This window comes from Mytilus trossulus, chromosome 14 (genome assembly GCF_036588685.1).
Source record: "Mytilus trossulus isolate FHL-02 chromosome 14, PNRI_Mtr1.1.1.hap1, whole genome shotgun sequence".
Lineage (NCBI taxonomy): Eukaryota > Metazoa > Mollusca > Bivalvia > Mytilida > Mytilidae > Mytilus > Mytilus trossulus.
The window spans coordinates 47,747,333-47,763,349 of record NC_086386.1 but is presented as its reverse complement, the minus strand read 5'-3'; the positions used below and the strand labels follow the sequence as shown (position 1 = coordinate 47,763,349).

General features: G+C 32.1%; 1 protein-coding gene across 1 annotated transcript in view; it reads right to left on the bottom strand.

Annotated features, from left to right (window-relative positions):
* Positions 1–958: 958 nt before the first annotated feature.
* The window catches only part of LOC134696528 (ficolin-2-like), a 33,256-nt gene continuing 18,197 nt past the window's right edge, over positions 959–16,017 (bottom strand). The window contains exons 2-5 of the mRNA XM_063558367.1: positions 7,789–7,904; positions 4,817–4,913; positions 3,349–3,513; positions 959–1,257 (exon numbers count right to left, since the gene is read on the bottom strand). Coding sequence (XP_063414437.1) covers positions 998–1,257; positions 3,349–3,513; positions 4,817–4,913; positions 7,789–7,904 — 638 coding nt within the window. The 3' untranslated portion in view covers positions 959–997. The remainder of the gene's footprint in view (positions 1,258–3,348; positions 3,514–4,816; positions 4,914–7,788; positions 7,905–16,017) is intronic.

The window sequence follows — 16,017 nt, the reverse complement described above, 5'->3', positions numbered from 1 at the left end:
TGACAAAACCAAGCACGATAAAATATTGATAATAATTCATCCGTATATTTAAATAGGTTGATCATATGTATCTTAAATTGCCAAATATATGAGTTTACATAATATTTTCATTTTCGATCAGTATAGCGGCATTACTTCATTTTTGAATGCTGTTGTAAAAAAACTACTCCCTTTGATGATGTGATGATGTTTTTTCTGTTGTGATTTTGGTTTGTAACACGTTATTGCACTTTCTACAAGTGTATATTGGTGTAATTAAAAAGAAGTTGGTAACAAAACGTTATCCGCTATGTTTTTCAGTTAATGTCTTCAATTTTTCTTCTTCTCTACACTGTCATACAAGAATCATGTGGTGTCAAATGTTTAGGTTAGATTAGTAAACAAGATAACACTTCGTACAAATCTGAGAACTCGCAGTTGCAGACCAATAACAACTAACAAAAAATGTGTAAGGGTTCCGCGGAACCCAGTGTCTCGCCTACTTTTGCTGTAAATCGCAGGCTCAACAAAAATGAGGAAAAAAATCAATAAAAATATTCCTCTTGATACAATCTATTGATTGTAAGAAGCTTCTGTCCAAGTTTGGTAAAAATCTTCCGACTTCAATTTCTAGGTTATAGTCACTTACCGTATTACTCATATAAACCAATCGCATAATTGTCACATACACAAGTTGTGACAAACAAAGGAAATAAAAAAACTGCCATAGAAATATCTTATTTATTCAGGGGAATACAAAACAAAAACATGAACATTTATGTTGCCTCAGTTCTTACACTACTGACGGCTTAGAAAAGGGGACTATTCATTTCACATGATTATCAACACAAAGTAAAAATAAATTCATAGTGCTGCATCTAACTTTTCAAATAGATATAGTCTTAATATTCGTCTATTTTACAACATAAGTGGAAATGTTTGACGTTTCAAGTATACGACACAATTTTTAAAGCTCTACAAATGAACAAAAAAGATTTATTCATTTCTTCTTCTCTTATCAGTTCGACTTTATCATCATTCTCGTTTGTTTCAATGGAGTATCATCTTGCCAGGTCTTCCAGTTGATATTGGTTTCGTCCGTTACATTCATGCCGTAAATGCCGTTTATATTTGCTTGTGTACACTGATTAAACCACCATCCTCCCTGATTTTTAACAGCACAATGTTTAGTCATGTGAGGATCATTGTCTCGGTCACGTGTACTGAACATCATACCATTGATTCTGGCTTTTGTACGTTCAGGTTTAATAGCATCTCCTGTTAAAATACATACATTAATGAAATTGTGTAGGAAAAGATTTTTTGCACACTTTGTTTAAATTAATAAGATGACAGCACTTAGTTAAAAAGTTATGTTCAAATTTTTTTTTAGAGCTAATTGGAATTATTGAGGCTCTTTATTTCGAACACTCATTATCATTTTGACCAAATGTAACATGCATACTGACCAATGAAGCTCTTGGTTTAAACATAGTAAAACAGCTTTTTTTCCCTCGGGGCATCGACCCAGTGGTGTAAATAGTCATCAAAGGTACTAGGATTATAATTTAGTACGCCAGACGCGCGTTTCGTCTACATAAGACTCATCAGTTACACGTAACAATGTAAAACATTTATCAAAACTATTAAGAGTTCAAATAAACAATTTAACAGGGAATAGGGCGTGAAAATACGTAGCTTCTTTTCGTTTGTATTTTAGTTTAGATGCCATCTAATTGATTTTCGAGTTGACTTCTTAAGTCATCCCATGACCATATAACGATTTTAACATAAATGAAGATATAAATAGATTAAGCAAATGCGTGCTGTTGGGTTATTCTAGGTCTATAGGTCTATCTTATTTCATATTATAGACAAAAAATTAAGGTTTATCATCGTTTTTACCTGCACAAGAATTATTGTTTTGTATAGTTCGAATCAGTCAATCAAATAATTTACCTTTGTTTCATTTTGAATGTTGACATTCTTTTCCTTAAAATAATTTTACACATGCAATACACGTGTTATCCATCTCAGGCGAAGGGGTAATATTGAATACCGATTCAATGAGGTCGAATTAATTCATAATCAATGTTTGTTAGCTTCTTTTGACAAAATTGAACCATATTGCCTGTTAAAATCGAATTATTTTTTCACTATTTAAGAAATAATTCATGGGGGCTTGAATATATCGTTATTTTACCACGGGTTGGCCCTTTATGACAAATATTTTACCCTGAGCGATAGCGAGGGGTAAAATATCGGCATAAAAGGACAACCCGTGGTAAAATCTAGATATATTCAAGCCCCCATGAATTATTTCGATTCTAATAGGACAAATACGGCAATTGTTTTGGATCGAAGCGCTCTAGGTGATGGCCATTATTTGCCGTTCCCATAAATTAACGCACTTTTAGATTGGCGTAACAGAACGGAGCAAATAGAATAAGTGACATGCTAAAACTATTCACAAAACTTAATTAGACAGATTTGGATGAATTTTAATGATTATTTACTTATATGTCTTCTATGTATATAAAAAGTGGGCTTATAACTCATTTTAGCATCGTTTGTTTACGTTTCCTTGTTGTGATGATTTTCGGTATCAAAAGCGTGTATTTTCCCGTAAGATGCTTAAATTATAACGTCATCATTCTATGACGTCCGGTACTTCATTCATAAAAAAAACATATGACGTGGGAGTACGATCGGAACAGCCAATGCAATATATTCATATTTTACCACGGATGTGTACTCAAAGCGTTTGAAGGACGTCATGTTAGAATTGCATTTCATTAACGATTGAGCCAAAACTTTAATAGATTTTTATATATATATCGTAGCTAGTGCCCCTTTAATAGCTGGACACGCTTTATCTGTATTGAAACATAAAATTAGTTGCTTATTGCAAATAATAATTTAACTATCATTAAAAAAAATTTGTTCATCTCTTAAAATCTCAGAGCTATTAATGCCCCTTTTACGCCTTCTTAAAAACACATTCTTATTGTATCAACTTGCTAACAAAGAAAACTTCAAACAACAAGAATGTGCCCTGAGTACACGGATACCGCATCCGCATTATCATTTTCTGTGTTCAGTGGACCATGAAAATGGATTAAAATCTCTAATTGGCATTAAAATTAGAAATATCATATAATGAATAAGGAACATGTGCACTAAGTTTCAAGTTGATTGGACTTCAACTACATCAAAAACTACCTCGACCAAAAACTTCAACCTGAAGCAGGACAAACGGACGAACGGACGACAGAACGTTTGAACAAACGGAACCACAGACAAGAAAACACAATGCCCATAAATAGGGCATAAAATGTTGCTAGATATATAGACAACTCTCCATCATACCTGCATTTCCACTATAGCCCTTCAAACTCAGTGTGTAATTTGTTCCTCCGTTACCAATACTGAACGTAGTGTAGATGGCGTATCTCGTTCGTCCCTCAAAATCTTCAAGGTCGAATCGTGCTTTGTAGGATCTTTGTTGCGTTATTGCGTAAATGTGGTCATTTCCTACAGAAATTAATAATTTATAATTTTTTTACGATTACAAATATTTTATTCAATCATTTCCTTATATATAAATACCTAAGTAGTCCAGGTCGCATACTTAGGAATCACTGTTTTAACACCCTCACTTGACCAGGGAAAATATCAAATGAGTTTAAACAATAGTTTTACTTATCGCTATTTTGTGCATTTTTCCTTTGATCTTTTTTTGTGATAATTTTCATATCATGCTACTCGCTTGAGATGGAATAATTATCACTAGAAACTAAGGAGGCCACGTGGCGTTGCTAACGAAATTGACATGAACATGATGAAATTGACAACGTCATAGGTAAAATAGCGATAAACAGATTATCATTGGTCATCTCAACTCGATTGCTTTTCTCACTTTCGCTGTTCCAGCTCAAGCGAGAAAATCAATCTCGTTGAGATAATCAACGATAATCTATAAATACATAAGCATATCTAAATAATCAATGCATTTTCATCTGATAAGCATCACTGTATAAATTAAATCACTTTCGTATATCCGGTTCACTGAACAAACATAATTTATATTTAAAATAAATAATCATGGGAGGCATGAAAACAGAAAATAGCGTATAAGAATTAAGGAATTTTTAAGAACAACGGTATTTATACCACCAAGTATTTATACTATCAAAGTTTTAGTTTTGAGCAAAATCCAGAAAAGAGTCTCTATTTTTTCTTTTTCATTTTGATGGTGCTCAAATGTCAAGGCTAAATATTCACTGAAAAATTCAAAAGTTTTATAAAGTAGATTCTCTAATTCTATGGAAATTTATCCCTTTTCGAACCCATTGTATAAAAAAATTTAATCAACGTGTGGTTGCTGGTGATCTCAAAAGATCATTGGATGATTTTAAGGGTCATGACCTTTTTAGCTGACTGGATGAACCAAAATATGATAACAGGTGTTAATGAAATTGACAACTTCGTGCAATGTGAAAGGCACTCGAAGGGGATTTTCGGTAAACAAAAAAAGAAAATGTCTTTTTAATCATTAGAGAAACAGATTCTTACATAGTTACTCGTGGATTATCGGATTTATCCAATCTCGATAGTTAAATTATGAATTTTAAAGTACTCGCCGAGGCGGCTCGAACTTTAAAATTGATAATTTAACTATCTCAAATGGATAAATCCGATAATCCACTGGTATCAATGTAAGAATCTATATTTAATAACATGTACTTAAATAAAGGCAACAGATGTATACCGCTGTTCAAAATTCATAAATCGATTGAGAAAAGAACCCAAATTCGGGCCACAAACTAAAACTTACCAAGCCAATGTTCCCCAGCAACGTCTCCAAATCCAGTTTTGTAGTCATGCCAGTATCTAAAGAAATCTATGGAACCATCAAATCGTCTTTGAATTACCTATTTAGACACGATAGTTTTAAAAAATGATGTACACACATGAAATCAATAAATGAATGAATATTTTGATTTAATGAATCAGTAGTTTGATTTTATGCATAAAATTTTCTGATTTTATGAATGAATATTTTGATTTCATGAATGAATATTTTGATTTTATGAATGAATATTTTGATTTTATGAATGAATATTTTGATTTTATGAATGAATATTTTGATTTTATGAACGAATATTTTGATTTTATTAATGCATATTTTATTTTCATTAATGCATATTTTGATTTCATGAATGAATATTTTGATTTGATGAATGAATGTTTTGATTATATTAATGCATATTTTGAATTTATGCAAGAATATTTTGATTTTATGAATACTGTTTTGATTTAATGAATGAGTATTTTGATTTTATGAATGAATATTCTGATTTTTTTAAGAACATTTTGATTTTTAAGAACATTTTGATTTTATGAATACATATTTTGATTTTATGAATGAATATTTTGATTTTATGAATAAATATTTTGATTTTATGCAAGAATATTTTGATTTTATGAATACATATGTTGATCTTATGAATACATATTTGGATCTTATGAATACATATTTTGTTGAAATGAATAAATATTTTGATTAAATGAATAAATATTTTGATTTGTTAAGAACATTTCGATTTTATGAATGCATATTTTGATATTATGATTGAAAATTTTGATTTTATGAAAGAATATTTAAATGGACTAGTTTTACACTAGTAATTTTGGGGCCCTTTATAGCTTGTTGTTCGGTGTGAGCCAAGGCTCCGTGTTGAAGGCCGTACTTTAACCTATAATGGTTTACTTTTAAAATTGTTACTTGGATGGAGAGTTGTCTCATTGGCACTCACACCACATCTTCCTATATCTAGGTACGATAAGGCCTGTTTTTGGTCCCCGTATTTTCTCATTTTTCAAATTCTGTTTTGGAAAGCTACTTTTTATGTTAAAACGTTCCCCGAGGTTTGAAGTTCGTTTGGATAAATTTAAAAACCACTAATTTTCGCAACTGGGTGAGGTGAGAGGGGGTTAACTTTCTGTTATTATTCAAATATTGTAGTTATTATTCATTTTGAAGGTGATTTTACAACAAATTTTCTTAGTACCTGCGCCAACGTGACCCAGGCATTTTTTTTTTTATTCCAATGTAATGAGAACTGTTTTGCTGTCTAAATCACTATAATTATTTCTGGATCACGTAGTCGCACGTAGAAACAATGGCCAAAAATCATTATTTTTTCCTTCTTTTGGGCGTTGTTGATGCCCTTTTACCCCCTTTCCTCACCAGTTTTCTGAAATTAATGATTTTGAAGTTCATTCAAACAATCTTCAAACCTAATAGGAGAATATTTTAACGTGATAAATAGCTTTCTAAAACAAAATTTAGAAAATGAGAAAATAGGGGGGGGGGCAAAAACGGGCCTTATCGTACCTTGTCCTTTATGAATGCATATTTTGATTTTATGAAATAATATTTTGATTTTATGAATGCATATTTGATTTTATGAAATAATATTTTGATTTCCTGAATATATATTTAGATTTTCTGAATGAACATTTTGATTTTCTGAATGTATATTTCGATTTTATGAATGAATTTTTAGATTTTTTTGACTGCAACTTTTGATTTCGTGAATGAATATTTTTATTTTATGAATTGATTACATGAAACCGTTATTTTTTCCATAGATTATGGGTAAAGGTCGTCAACCTATGTTAATTTTCAAAACTTTTATTAACCCCACACAAAAAAAAACAAGCAGATCGTAGTTGTTTTCTTAATAAAAAGTTTACTGGGATAAATGAACTTCGTGCATTCTCTTCAATTTTGTTCGTTGAATGACAAACACATTATCAGTATATCTAAACGAATTTGGAAAAAGGTATCTTTTATTTGTTTTAAGAAGATATGGTATTAGGGAATAGGGAACACAACATAACTATCTATATTCAAATACAGACTACTATATCTGTTGAAATTTGTATTCAACAACCTAGAGAAATATGTTGTCGATAAAATTGATTTTGGTAATTAAATAAGTACAATTTAATGTGCGTATTGTTATGCTTTTACTTTTCTACATTGGTTGGATGTATAGGGGGAGGGTTGAGATCTCACAAACATATTTAACCCCGCCGCATTTTTGCGCCTGTCCCAAGTCAGGAGCCTCTGGCCTTTGTTAGTCTTGTATCATTCTAATTCTAGTTTCTTGTGTACAATTTGGAAATTAGTATGGCGTTCATTATCACTGAACTAGTATATATTTGTTTAGGGGCCAGCTGAAGGACGCCTCCGCGTGCGAGAATTTCTCGCTACATTGAAGACCTGTTGGTGACCTTCTGCTGTTGTTTTTATATTTGGTCGGGTTGTTGTCTCTTTGACACATTCCCCATTTCCATTCTCAATTTTGCAGTAAGTGTTTACCATTTTTATGTAAAACAAATGGACTGTGCGTGGGGTTTTCTAGTTATGTGAGTTCAAATATAAATTGGAATGATGGTTAAAACTAGAATGTGCAAAATATGAATCTGCATCTATTGTACCACAGGGAGATAACTCTGTTAAAATAAGTTGAACGTTTTAATTACGTTCTAGTGTTAAGGAAATATAAAGCTATCCAATGATCAAAATTAGTGTTGGTCAAACTGCTATGTAACCAATGATTTTTTTTTTGATAAAGTGGTTTGTTCAGATTTTTTGTATTTTTGTCAAAGGGTCAAAGTAAATATTTTGTCAAAATATTTATGAAATTCAAACGAGCCAAATCAATATTAGTGAAGGTGTTTGGTACCACCTTAATGAGAAGTAAGTAACATAATATACTTATATAATTGGCTTACTGTCCAACCACCTTTGTCAATATCCATTTCACAAAATACATCAATGTTCATTCCGGTATCGGTTTGGATGGTATACACACCGCTACACGAGTCGGGAGGGAGGGAACTGCAATCAGCTAAAAAAAAAAATCTCAGATCTTTGTTTGAACAAAATCCTGATACCGGTAAAAAGAGGGGAATGCAATATTTAAGACCTTTTTATTTTTTGTCTTGTACATTTTGTTTAAGGGAGCTACAATTTGATTGTTATAGGGGAGGGGGCTAGGATGATAAAAATAAATTGCAAAAAAAAGAAGACTGGACGACAATTTATATAAAAAAAGAAGATTAGGATAAACTAAAAAATATAATAGAGTGAAAAATAAAAAGGCAGGATAGAAATTACAATTAAAAAAATAAATGCAAGACAAAACATTATTTACCTACCCCCCCCCCCCCCCCCCTAAAATCAAACGGTAGCTCCCTAAGATATTATTGTCCTGTGATTGTCAATCAAACAACAATAGGTCAATTTGTTACCTTCAATAAGTGAATAAGAAGTTTTCAAGCGCTCTCCTAGATTATGAAAATAGCACATGATAAATTTAATACATTTGACGCTCTTTTCCTAAAAAAAAAAACTATCACCAGTAACCCAAAGCTTGAAAGGAACTACAAACACAAATTCACATGAGAACACCTTTGCAATAAATTCAACAGATTTCAAAGGTTCGGAGATCAACCCCGGCTTTTTTATTGGGTTCGTTTTTCTCAGTCTTTAGTTTTATGGTTGTGTTTTATTGTGTTTTGTATGCTGTTATTTTTTTCCGACTTTGCAATGGAATTGTAAAAGAGTGGCGAAAGATACAATGAATATGCAAACTCGTAGATCAGAAATAAACTCCATGGCTAAATAAAGAAAAAGGTAAACAGAAAACTTCTGAACAAAAGACACAACATAGAAAACTAATCACTAAGTCACACGAAACTAACCATAACTGAGGATGATTCTGTTTTCAACTTGTGAGATTAAATATCAATTTGGTATCTTTCGCCTCTTGTAAACTTGTTTGTTTTGTGTTTTTTTTTTTTATCCAAAAACGATAATACTATATTCATAATATATATTCATTTGAGAGTAGCGAAATTCTGGTAACTATTGGAATATTTTTTATGTATCATACTTATACAATATGGAGTAATCAATATATGGTTATATTTATAAAATAAAAAGACAAATCTAAAACGGTTGGCAGCTCACTCAATGGCATCTCTAGGACTGCAAGTAAGGTTTTGGTTCTTAGCTTTGTGTATTCGTTTCATGAAATTGAAGGGAACTTAATTTACAGTGCAGAAACGGAAAAATGCAAATATATTTAGTTATATAGAGACATGGATTTGGAACGGTAAGTAACTTACAGCCCAAATTAAAACTCTGCGAATTTTGGTTTATATCCTTGCTTATAAAATTGAGACGATGTAATCTCCAGTTGGATCAGAGAAACGACAATGTGATGAACGAAAGCACGGATGGTCAAGGAAAACAATAAGAAATGAACATGTCTGAGATATATTTGTAAGAATTCAGTTTTTCTCATGGAATATATTTCAGAAAGTAAAACAAAATAATTGTTTAAAAGACGTAAAATTTAAGAAAGTTAATTTCAAAATGAACTAGAAAATTGTTTGTATAAAGCAGTATAGTATTCTTTTTAGTAAATATAACGATATGTCAGTTGAATTTCAGAAATAGCAAATATATAAAGAAAATAACCGAACAAAAAAGAAGGATTTATCCTTTTTTCGCCAAGGCCAAAATGTGAACAACACCTCAGTAAACCTAGATTCAAATCAAATTTTATAAGATATTTTAGAAAACGGAGGTTCTCGATACAAATATGATGGATTCAGTATATAACACTTTAAAAAGCTTCAAAAGAGCTATCTCCTAAATAAAATAGTTGAGGTTATCATTTTCGTCATTGAGACAATAAATTGATTTTGTATGTTCAGTATTTCAAAACTATTTTTTTTTTTAAATTTGGAATTTATCTTCTAACATACTGTTTATTTACCAGACTGAAAATGTATATATATATACTATTATAGTAGGTCTAATCACAATGGCTCAAATATCTAAAATTGAATCGTTAATGGGATTGATTAGCCCAGTTTCTGTGTACTGACAAATGAATTTCTTATTTCTTTTATCTTTTTCATTAACCACAAAAAAGCACAAACCTGGCATTGGTGTCTTATTGATAGTGTGTACTCCGGCTGATTCTAATAATTTATTCTCTGAAGTAAAACATGAAGTAAACAAATCACACTGATGCGATTCAGTTTTATAACTGGCAGAGCAACAACTTTCCTCGTTTGCACATACAGTTGCACATGAACTCAATGTCTTTTCATTTCTATTCTTAAAGTGAGTCCCATTTTCAATAAATTGAGTGTTGACTAGTATTCCAAACTTTTGCGATTTAACCGTTCTCGTTGCAGCACAGAGTGATAGGAACATACATGCTGCTATCAGAAAAAGCGTTTTACAAATCATTTTTTCAGGAATATAAGTTTTTTTCATAAATATATTCTATTATCTGCTGGATAAATTTGTCACGGTATCATTTATATATGATAACTAGAACACACCCGTGATATCGCGGGTCCGTGACTGAATTAAAGTATATAACTATGCACAAGTCTTATTTTTATGTTAGTATTGTCATTTGATAAAGTCATGCCTATTATAAGATAGTTATCACAGTTTTTTTCTGCTTTCAAATCTTTCTGTTTGAACCCGTCTAACTGGAACTTATCAATTATTGGTAATAATTAATTATTTGGAAAACAAAAGGTCCTGGGATGGAGTATTTTTTTAATCAACAGCATTGTCCTATATTAGTTATAAATAAAGTTGAATTCTTTGCCATGATTCGCTGTTTTACGTCATGCCCGCTTACAAATTGAAAACTGTACCTATACGCCTTATTTTTAGTATTCGTATTGTTATCTTATAAAGTCTCATTGATTAAAATATTACAATAGGTAACAAATTGACAATTTAGTAGTGTCAACCCTGTGATTATGACTCGTGTATATAGCATATCCTGAATACACCGTTTGGTGGTGCGCCTGTCAAATGCGGAACGTACAGATAAGGTAATAGGTAACAGATGAATATACTATTGGAATCGGTATCGGACTCGACCCGGAACTTCTTAATTTATTGGCAATATTAATTACGTGGAAAACAAAAGGGCCTGGAGTGGTGTAATTTTTAGTCTACACCTTTGTACTATATTAGTTATATATAAAGTTGAATTCTTTGATTCGTCGTTTTTACGTGATGACGGCTGACAAATTGGACCTCGTAATTTTAGTATTATAGATAATTTCTGACGTAATAGTTATGGTTGCTCAAGCCAATATAGAACCAATTCTCTGGAGAGATCAACTAACAAATGTCAAAATTTATTTTAAGTGTATTTCCTTGAAGTGAAGTGACATTTCCCATAAAATTAAATTTTTAATGCACCCACCTAATACATTATATATATCATTCGAAAAATAATCACCCGTACCTCCTATTTTGCCGGGTCATATATAAAAATAGTTCGTTGGAATCTCCGTTGAATAATTGAAAGGTCAATGAAATATGCGGATAACGACGTTTTATCATTATCATTTTACAACATCTACGCTCATTGCTAATGAAATAACCTATCATAAAACGCATACGGTTGTCTGAAACCCCACCATGGCATCTGACAATAATTCATCAATAAATTTTAAAAAATCAACTGTAGAGAAGTTTCTTTTCTATAATGATTTATGCCTTGTCCAATTAGAAAATTCGTCTTCTTGATTGCTTCAACTGGGTTGAGCCTTCTTATTTGTTGAAATTTACACTTTAATCGTTGACTGAAAGATGTTACCGGCTTCCAAAGCTACACAAAACACCTTACAAATATAGATTTATTTTATCTTCAAGCCATTCTTCCCCTACTTATTTGTCTATTATCCTTACTAGTTACACTTGGTACAATCAAAAACCTGATAATAAATTGTTTTTATTTTCTACCCTATATACCACTTCGCCTCATATTCTTATTAAGAAAATTCACTTCCCTAATTAATTGGGCATTTATTTATATATCTGGGCTTGATTTTTTACTTTATAACACGTTTGTTCGCTTTGGAGATTCCCTATATCTTCAAGTTATTGGAATTCCAATGGGGACTAACTGTGTACTACTAATCGCGGACCTGTTTTTGTATTGTTATGAGTTACAATTTTTGGCTGAAATCAGCAAAAACCCATCGAAACAACATTTGATACAAAAATTCAAGAATACTTTTAGTTATTTGGATGATATATTGGCTCTCAATAATGACGACTTCAGTATGTATACTAAATAAATGTATCCTGTTGAACTTACTTTAAATAAAGCTTATAATAATAATGACCACTGCCCTTTCCTTGATCTTAATATCTATATCATTAACGGGAAGCTTAATACAAAAAATAATGATAAAAGAGATGACTTTTCCTTTCCTATCGTTAATTATCCATTTTTAGATGGTGTCGTTCCCTTATCATCATCTAATGGTGTTTATTTATCTCAATGTATACGATTCGCTCGTGTATGTAACAACGTATTAGATTTTAGCGAGAGCAATGTATGTTTTAATGAAAAATTATTACACCAGGGTTTTCGATATCACGAATTAGTCAAAACGTTTACTAAATTAAATAATCGGTATAAGGAAATCATTCGTAAATATAACTCGACATGCAGACATTTTATACGTTCAGTTATTCCACATCCAATCTTTTATGGTAATATTCTTTACAAAGCACAAAAATGTCAGTACGCACCTCAAAGGCTTACAAAACCTTTACACGGACTTAGTAAGAAGAGATATAGTTACGATACTGTTATCAGGTCATTAAAGATTGCACATTTTGGCTTTGATATTGATTTACTTATAGGAACTGTGCATCGGAATTAAGCACATTTATTCTAAAACCAGTTGGTGGCATGACACCGGTTATTTCATGATAGTATAATACTAAAACCCTAACAGGAGGGATTTTGCATGATATTCATATGATAAAGACATAACATATCAAACAGTTTAATTGAGGTCTAGAGCTGGCATGTCAGTTACTGTTAGTGGTTTGTTGCTATTGATGTATTATTGTCATTTTGTTTATTTTCTTTTGTTTTATATTCTGACATCGGACTCTGACTTCTCTAAACTGAATTCTACTGTGAGTTTTGTTGTGCTTTTGTTTTTCTACATTGAATAGTGGTATAGGGGAGGGTTGAGATTTCAAAATGTTTAACCCGCCGTTATTTTGCGCTTGTCACAAGTTAGGAGCCTCTGGCATTTGTTAGTCTTGTATGGTTTTAAATTTTAGTTTCTTGTGTATAACTCGGAGGCACTAGTATGACGTGAATTATCATTGAACTAGTATACATATTTGTGTAGGAGCCAGCTGAAGGACGCCTCCGGGCGCGGGAGTTTCTCGTTACATTGCAAAACTATTGGTGGCCTTCGGCTGTTGTCTGCTGTATGGTCAGGTTGGTGTCGCTTTGACACATTCCCCGTTCCTATTCTCAATTTTATTTAAAACTTTCATAAATTAAACTTTTGTAAAGATTACTTGGATAGTTGTCTCATTGGCAATCATACCACATTTTTTTATTGGCATGTCCGAAGTAAGAATCCTTGTAGGAATACGTGGTGTTTTTTTTAAGAAATTGATAGTTGCCATATTGTAGCAACACTGACTGGCATTCCTAAATTATTTGTTGATAGATTGGTAAATTATTAAAGACTATATATGTCACCATCCTCCCTGACACGAATTGGATCTAAGTGTCGTTTCTTTTGTCATGCTTCTTACGTTTTATAATAGGTTAGATAAAGGAAGATGTGGTGTGAGTGCCAATGAGACAACTCTCCATCCAAGTAACAATTTATAAACCGTTTTGAATGAACAATTTATTAATAATGAGTGCAAACACATCTTTGAATGTTTTAGATAAAATACGTGCTTTAGATGGTTCTTTTGATTCTGTTAACAGTTTTGACTTTTCTACTCTACACACTTCACTTCTGCATAACAGTATCAAACAAAGTTTCCCTGGATCTATATATCACTTATAGTCATAAAAAATGAGTGACCGGTGAAAAATAATATTATTCCAAGTCTTGAACCAATGCATACAAACATGATAAACTTAGCCTTCTGTGCACGATTTTATCATTTTTTTCCGCATAAATTTCGTATAATTGAAGTTCGTGTTTTGAAGCCGAAGTTTAACAATTTTCACCTGTTTGTCATCAAACAACAGCAAACATGGATATTGAGCACGTGTATAGCATGTTCAATCAGCTAATAGTTTATTTCAAGGACATCCATATGCGTATTGCGATCACCGGATTTTTACGAGATGGGTCACCCTGATGTCACTTTAATTTGCATATACGGAAAATAAGTCGGGGAATTATTCTGTAAGGAAGCAACTAAAATAAAGTAAACTCCTTCTTAATATGAACAAATTAAAGTATTTTCCTCAGATAAAAGTATATGTACATCAATTTTATAATGAAAACTATCCATTGAGATTTAAAAAAAAAAAAATATATATGCATTATTTCTTTTTTAATTTGAGGTTTCTAATGACTTTTTAAAAAGCCTTCATTACTATTGAGGACGGTAAATATGCTAGATATACTCAATAGCTGCTATAAGATGCTTGAAGCTTTCGATTGTCCATAATTTGAGTAAGAGCAGGTCACGGAAGTTTTCTATAATTTTGATATAATAAGTCTATGGAAAATCTAGAGGAATCTTATCCGCATCACCTTTCAACATTGTTTACATAACAAAAATGCTAATCATTGATTGGTCAGTTACATGTTGTGATGTCACTGCAGATCTGAGAATTAAATACACCAGTGGCGGATCCAGAAATTTTTCATAAGTGGGGACCCACTAACTGACCTAAGAGGGGGTCCAATCCAGTCACGCTTCAGTGATTCCCTATATAAGCAACCATTTTTTTTCCCAAAAAGGGGGGCTTCTTCTTCTTCTTCTTATGGTATCCAGTTATCCATCAGATTTTTGATGATTACTAACTGCTGCGCATGCGTAGGATAATAATAAATAAATATTTACAAAATAAAGTGCCAAAAAATAAACAAATACTAACATGACATGTGGTTAAAACTATTTACATAACTACTAGGTTTACTGTTCTATATTGTAGAGAACAGTAGGTGTTAACTGTTCTCTAAAAATATTTAAAGTGGGAGAAAGTACTACCTTTGGAAGTAGTACATTCCATTGTGTAATAGTATACGGAAAAAATGAATATTTGTAACAATCTTTAACTGTAAGTAAGTGTCTGAAAGTTTGTGTATGAAGTTGTCGGGTTCTATTGTCTGTTGGTATGAGTAATGTTGATGTACAGCGACAATATGGTGTACAATTTTATAAAACATTATAAGTCTTGTTTTAAGTCTTCTTTGTTGTAGGGTAGGCCAATTTAAAGTATGGAGCATGTCTGTAACGCTACTGGTGTTGTGATAACGATTACAGGCATATCTAGCAGCCCGGCGTTGAACCATCTCAAGTTTATTGCATTGTTCAGCAGTATGAGGGTTCCAAACCGAACAAGCATATTCTAGTTTAGGACGTACGAGTGCTAGATATGCCTGAGACTTAATGTTTGTAATGGATGTTTTCAGATTTCTTTTTAGAAAGCCTCTAGGCTTTTATTAGCATTACCAATGATGTTGTTTGTATGCTGTGTCCATTTTAAATCTGATTGCAGTGTTACTCCAAGATATTTTGCGGAGGAGACAGATTCTAAAGTGTGGCCGTGAAGGATGTAGTCGTGTTTGATGGTATTTTTCTTGTTTGAGGCAGTGAGAACTGTACATTTGTCTGGATGGAAAGCCATCAGCCAGTCTTCTTCCCACTTTGCAGCAGCATCAAGATCTTCCTGAAGGCTATCACAATCTTTTTTAGATTTGATGCTTTTGTATATGATGCTGTCGTCTGCGAACAGTCTGAGTTTACTGGATTTCAGATATTCTGGTAGGTCGTTAATATATACCAGGAATAGAACTGGACCCAGAACTGTTCCCTGTGGGACACCAGAAGTAACTGGAGCAATGTCTGATGACGCTCCATCCAGGACAACTGTTTGTGTGCGGTTTGATAAGAAG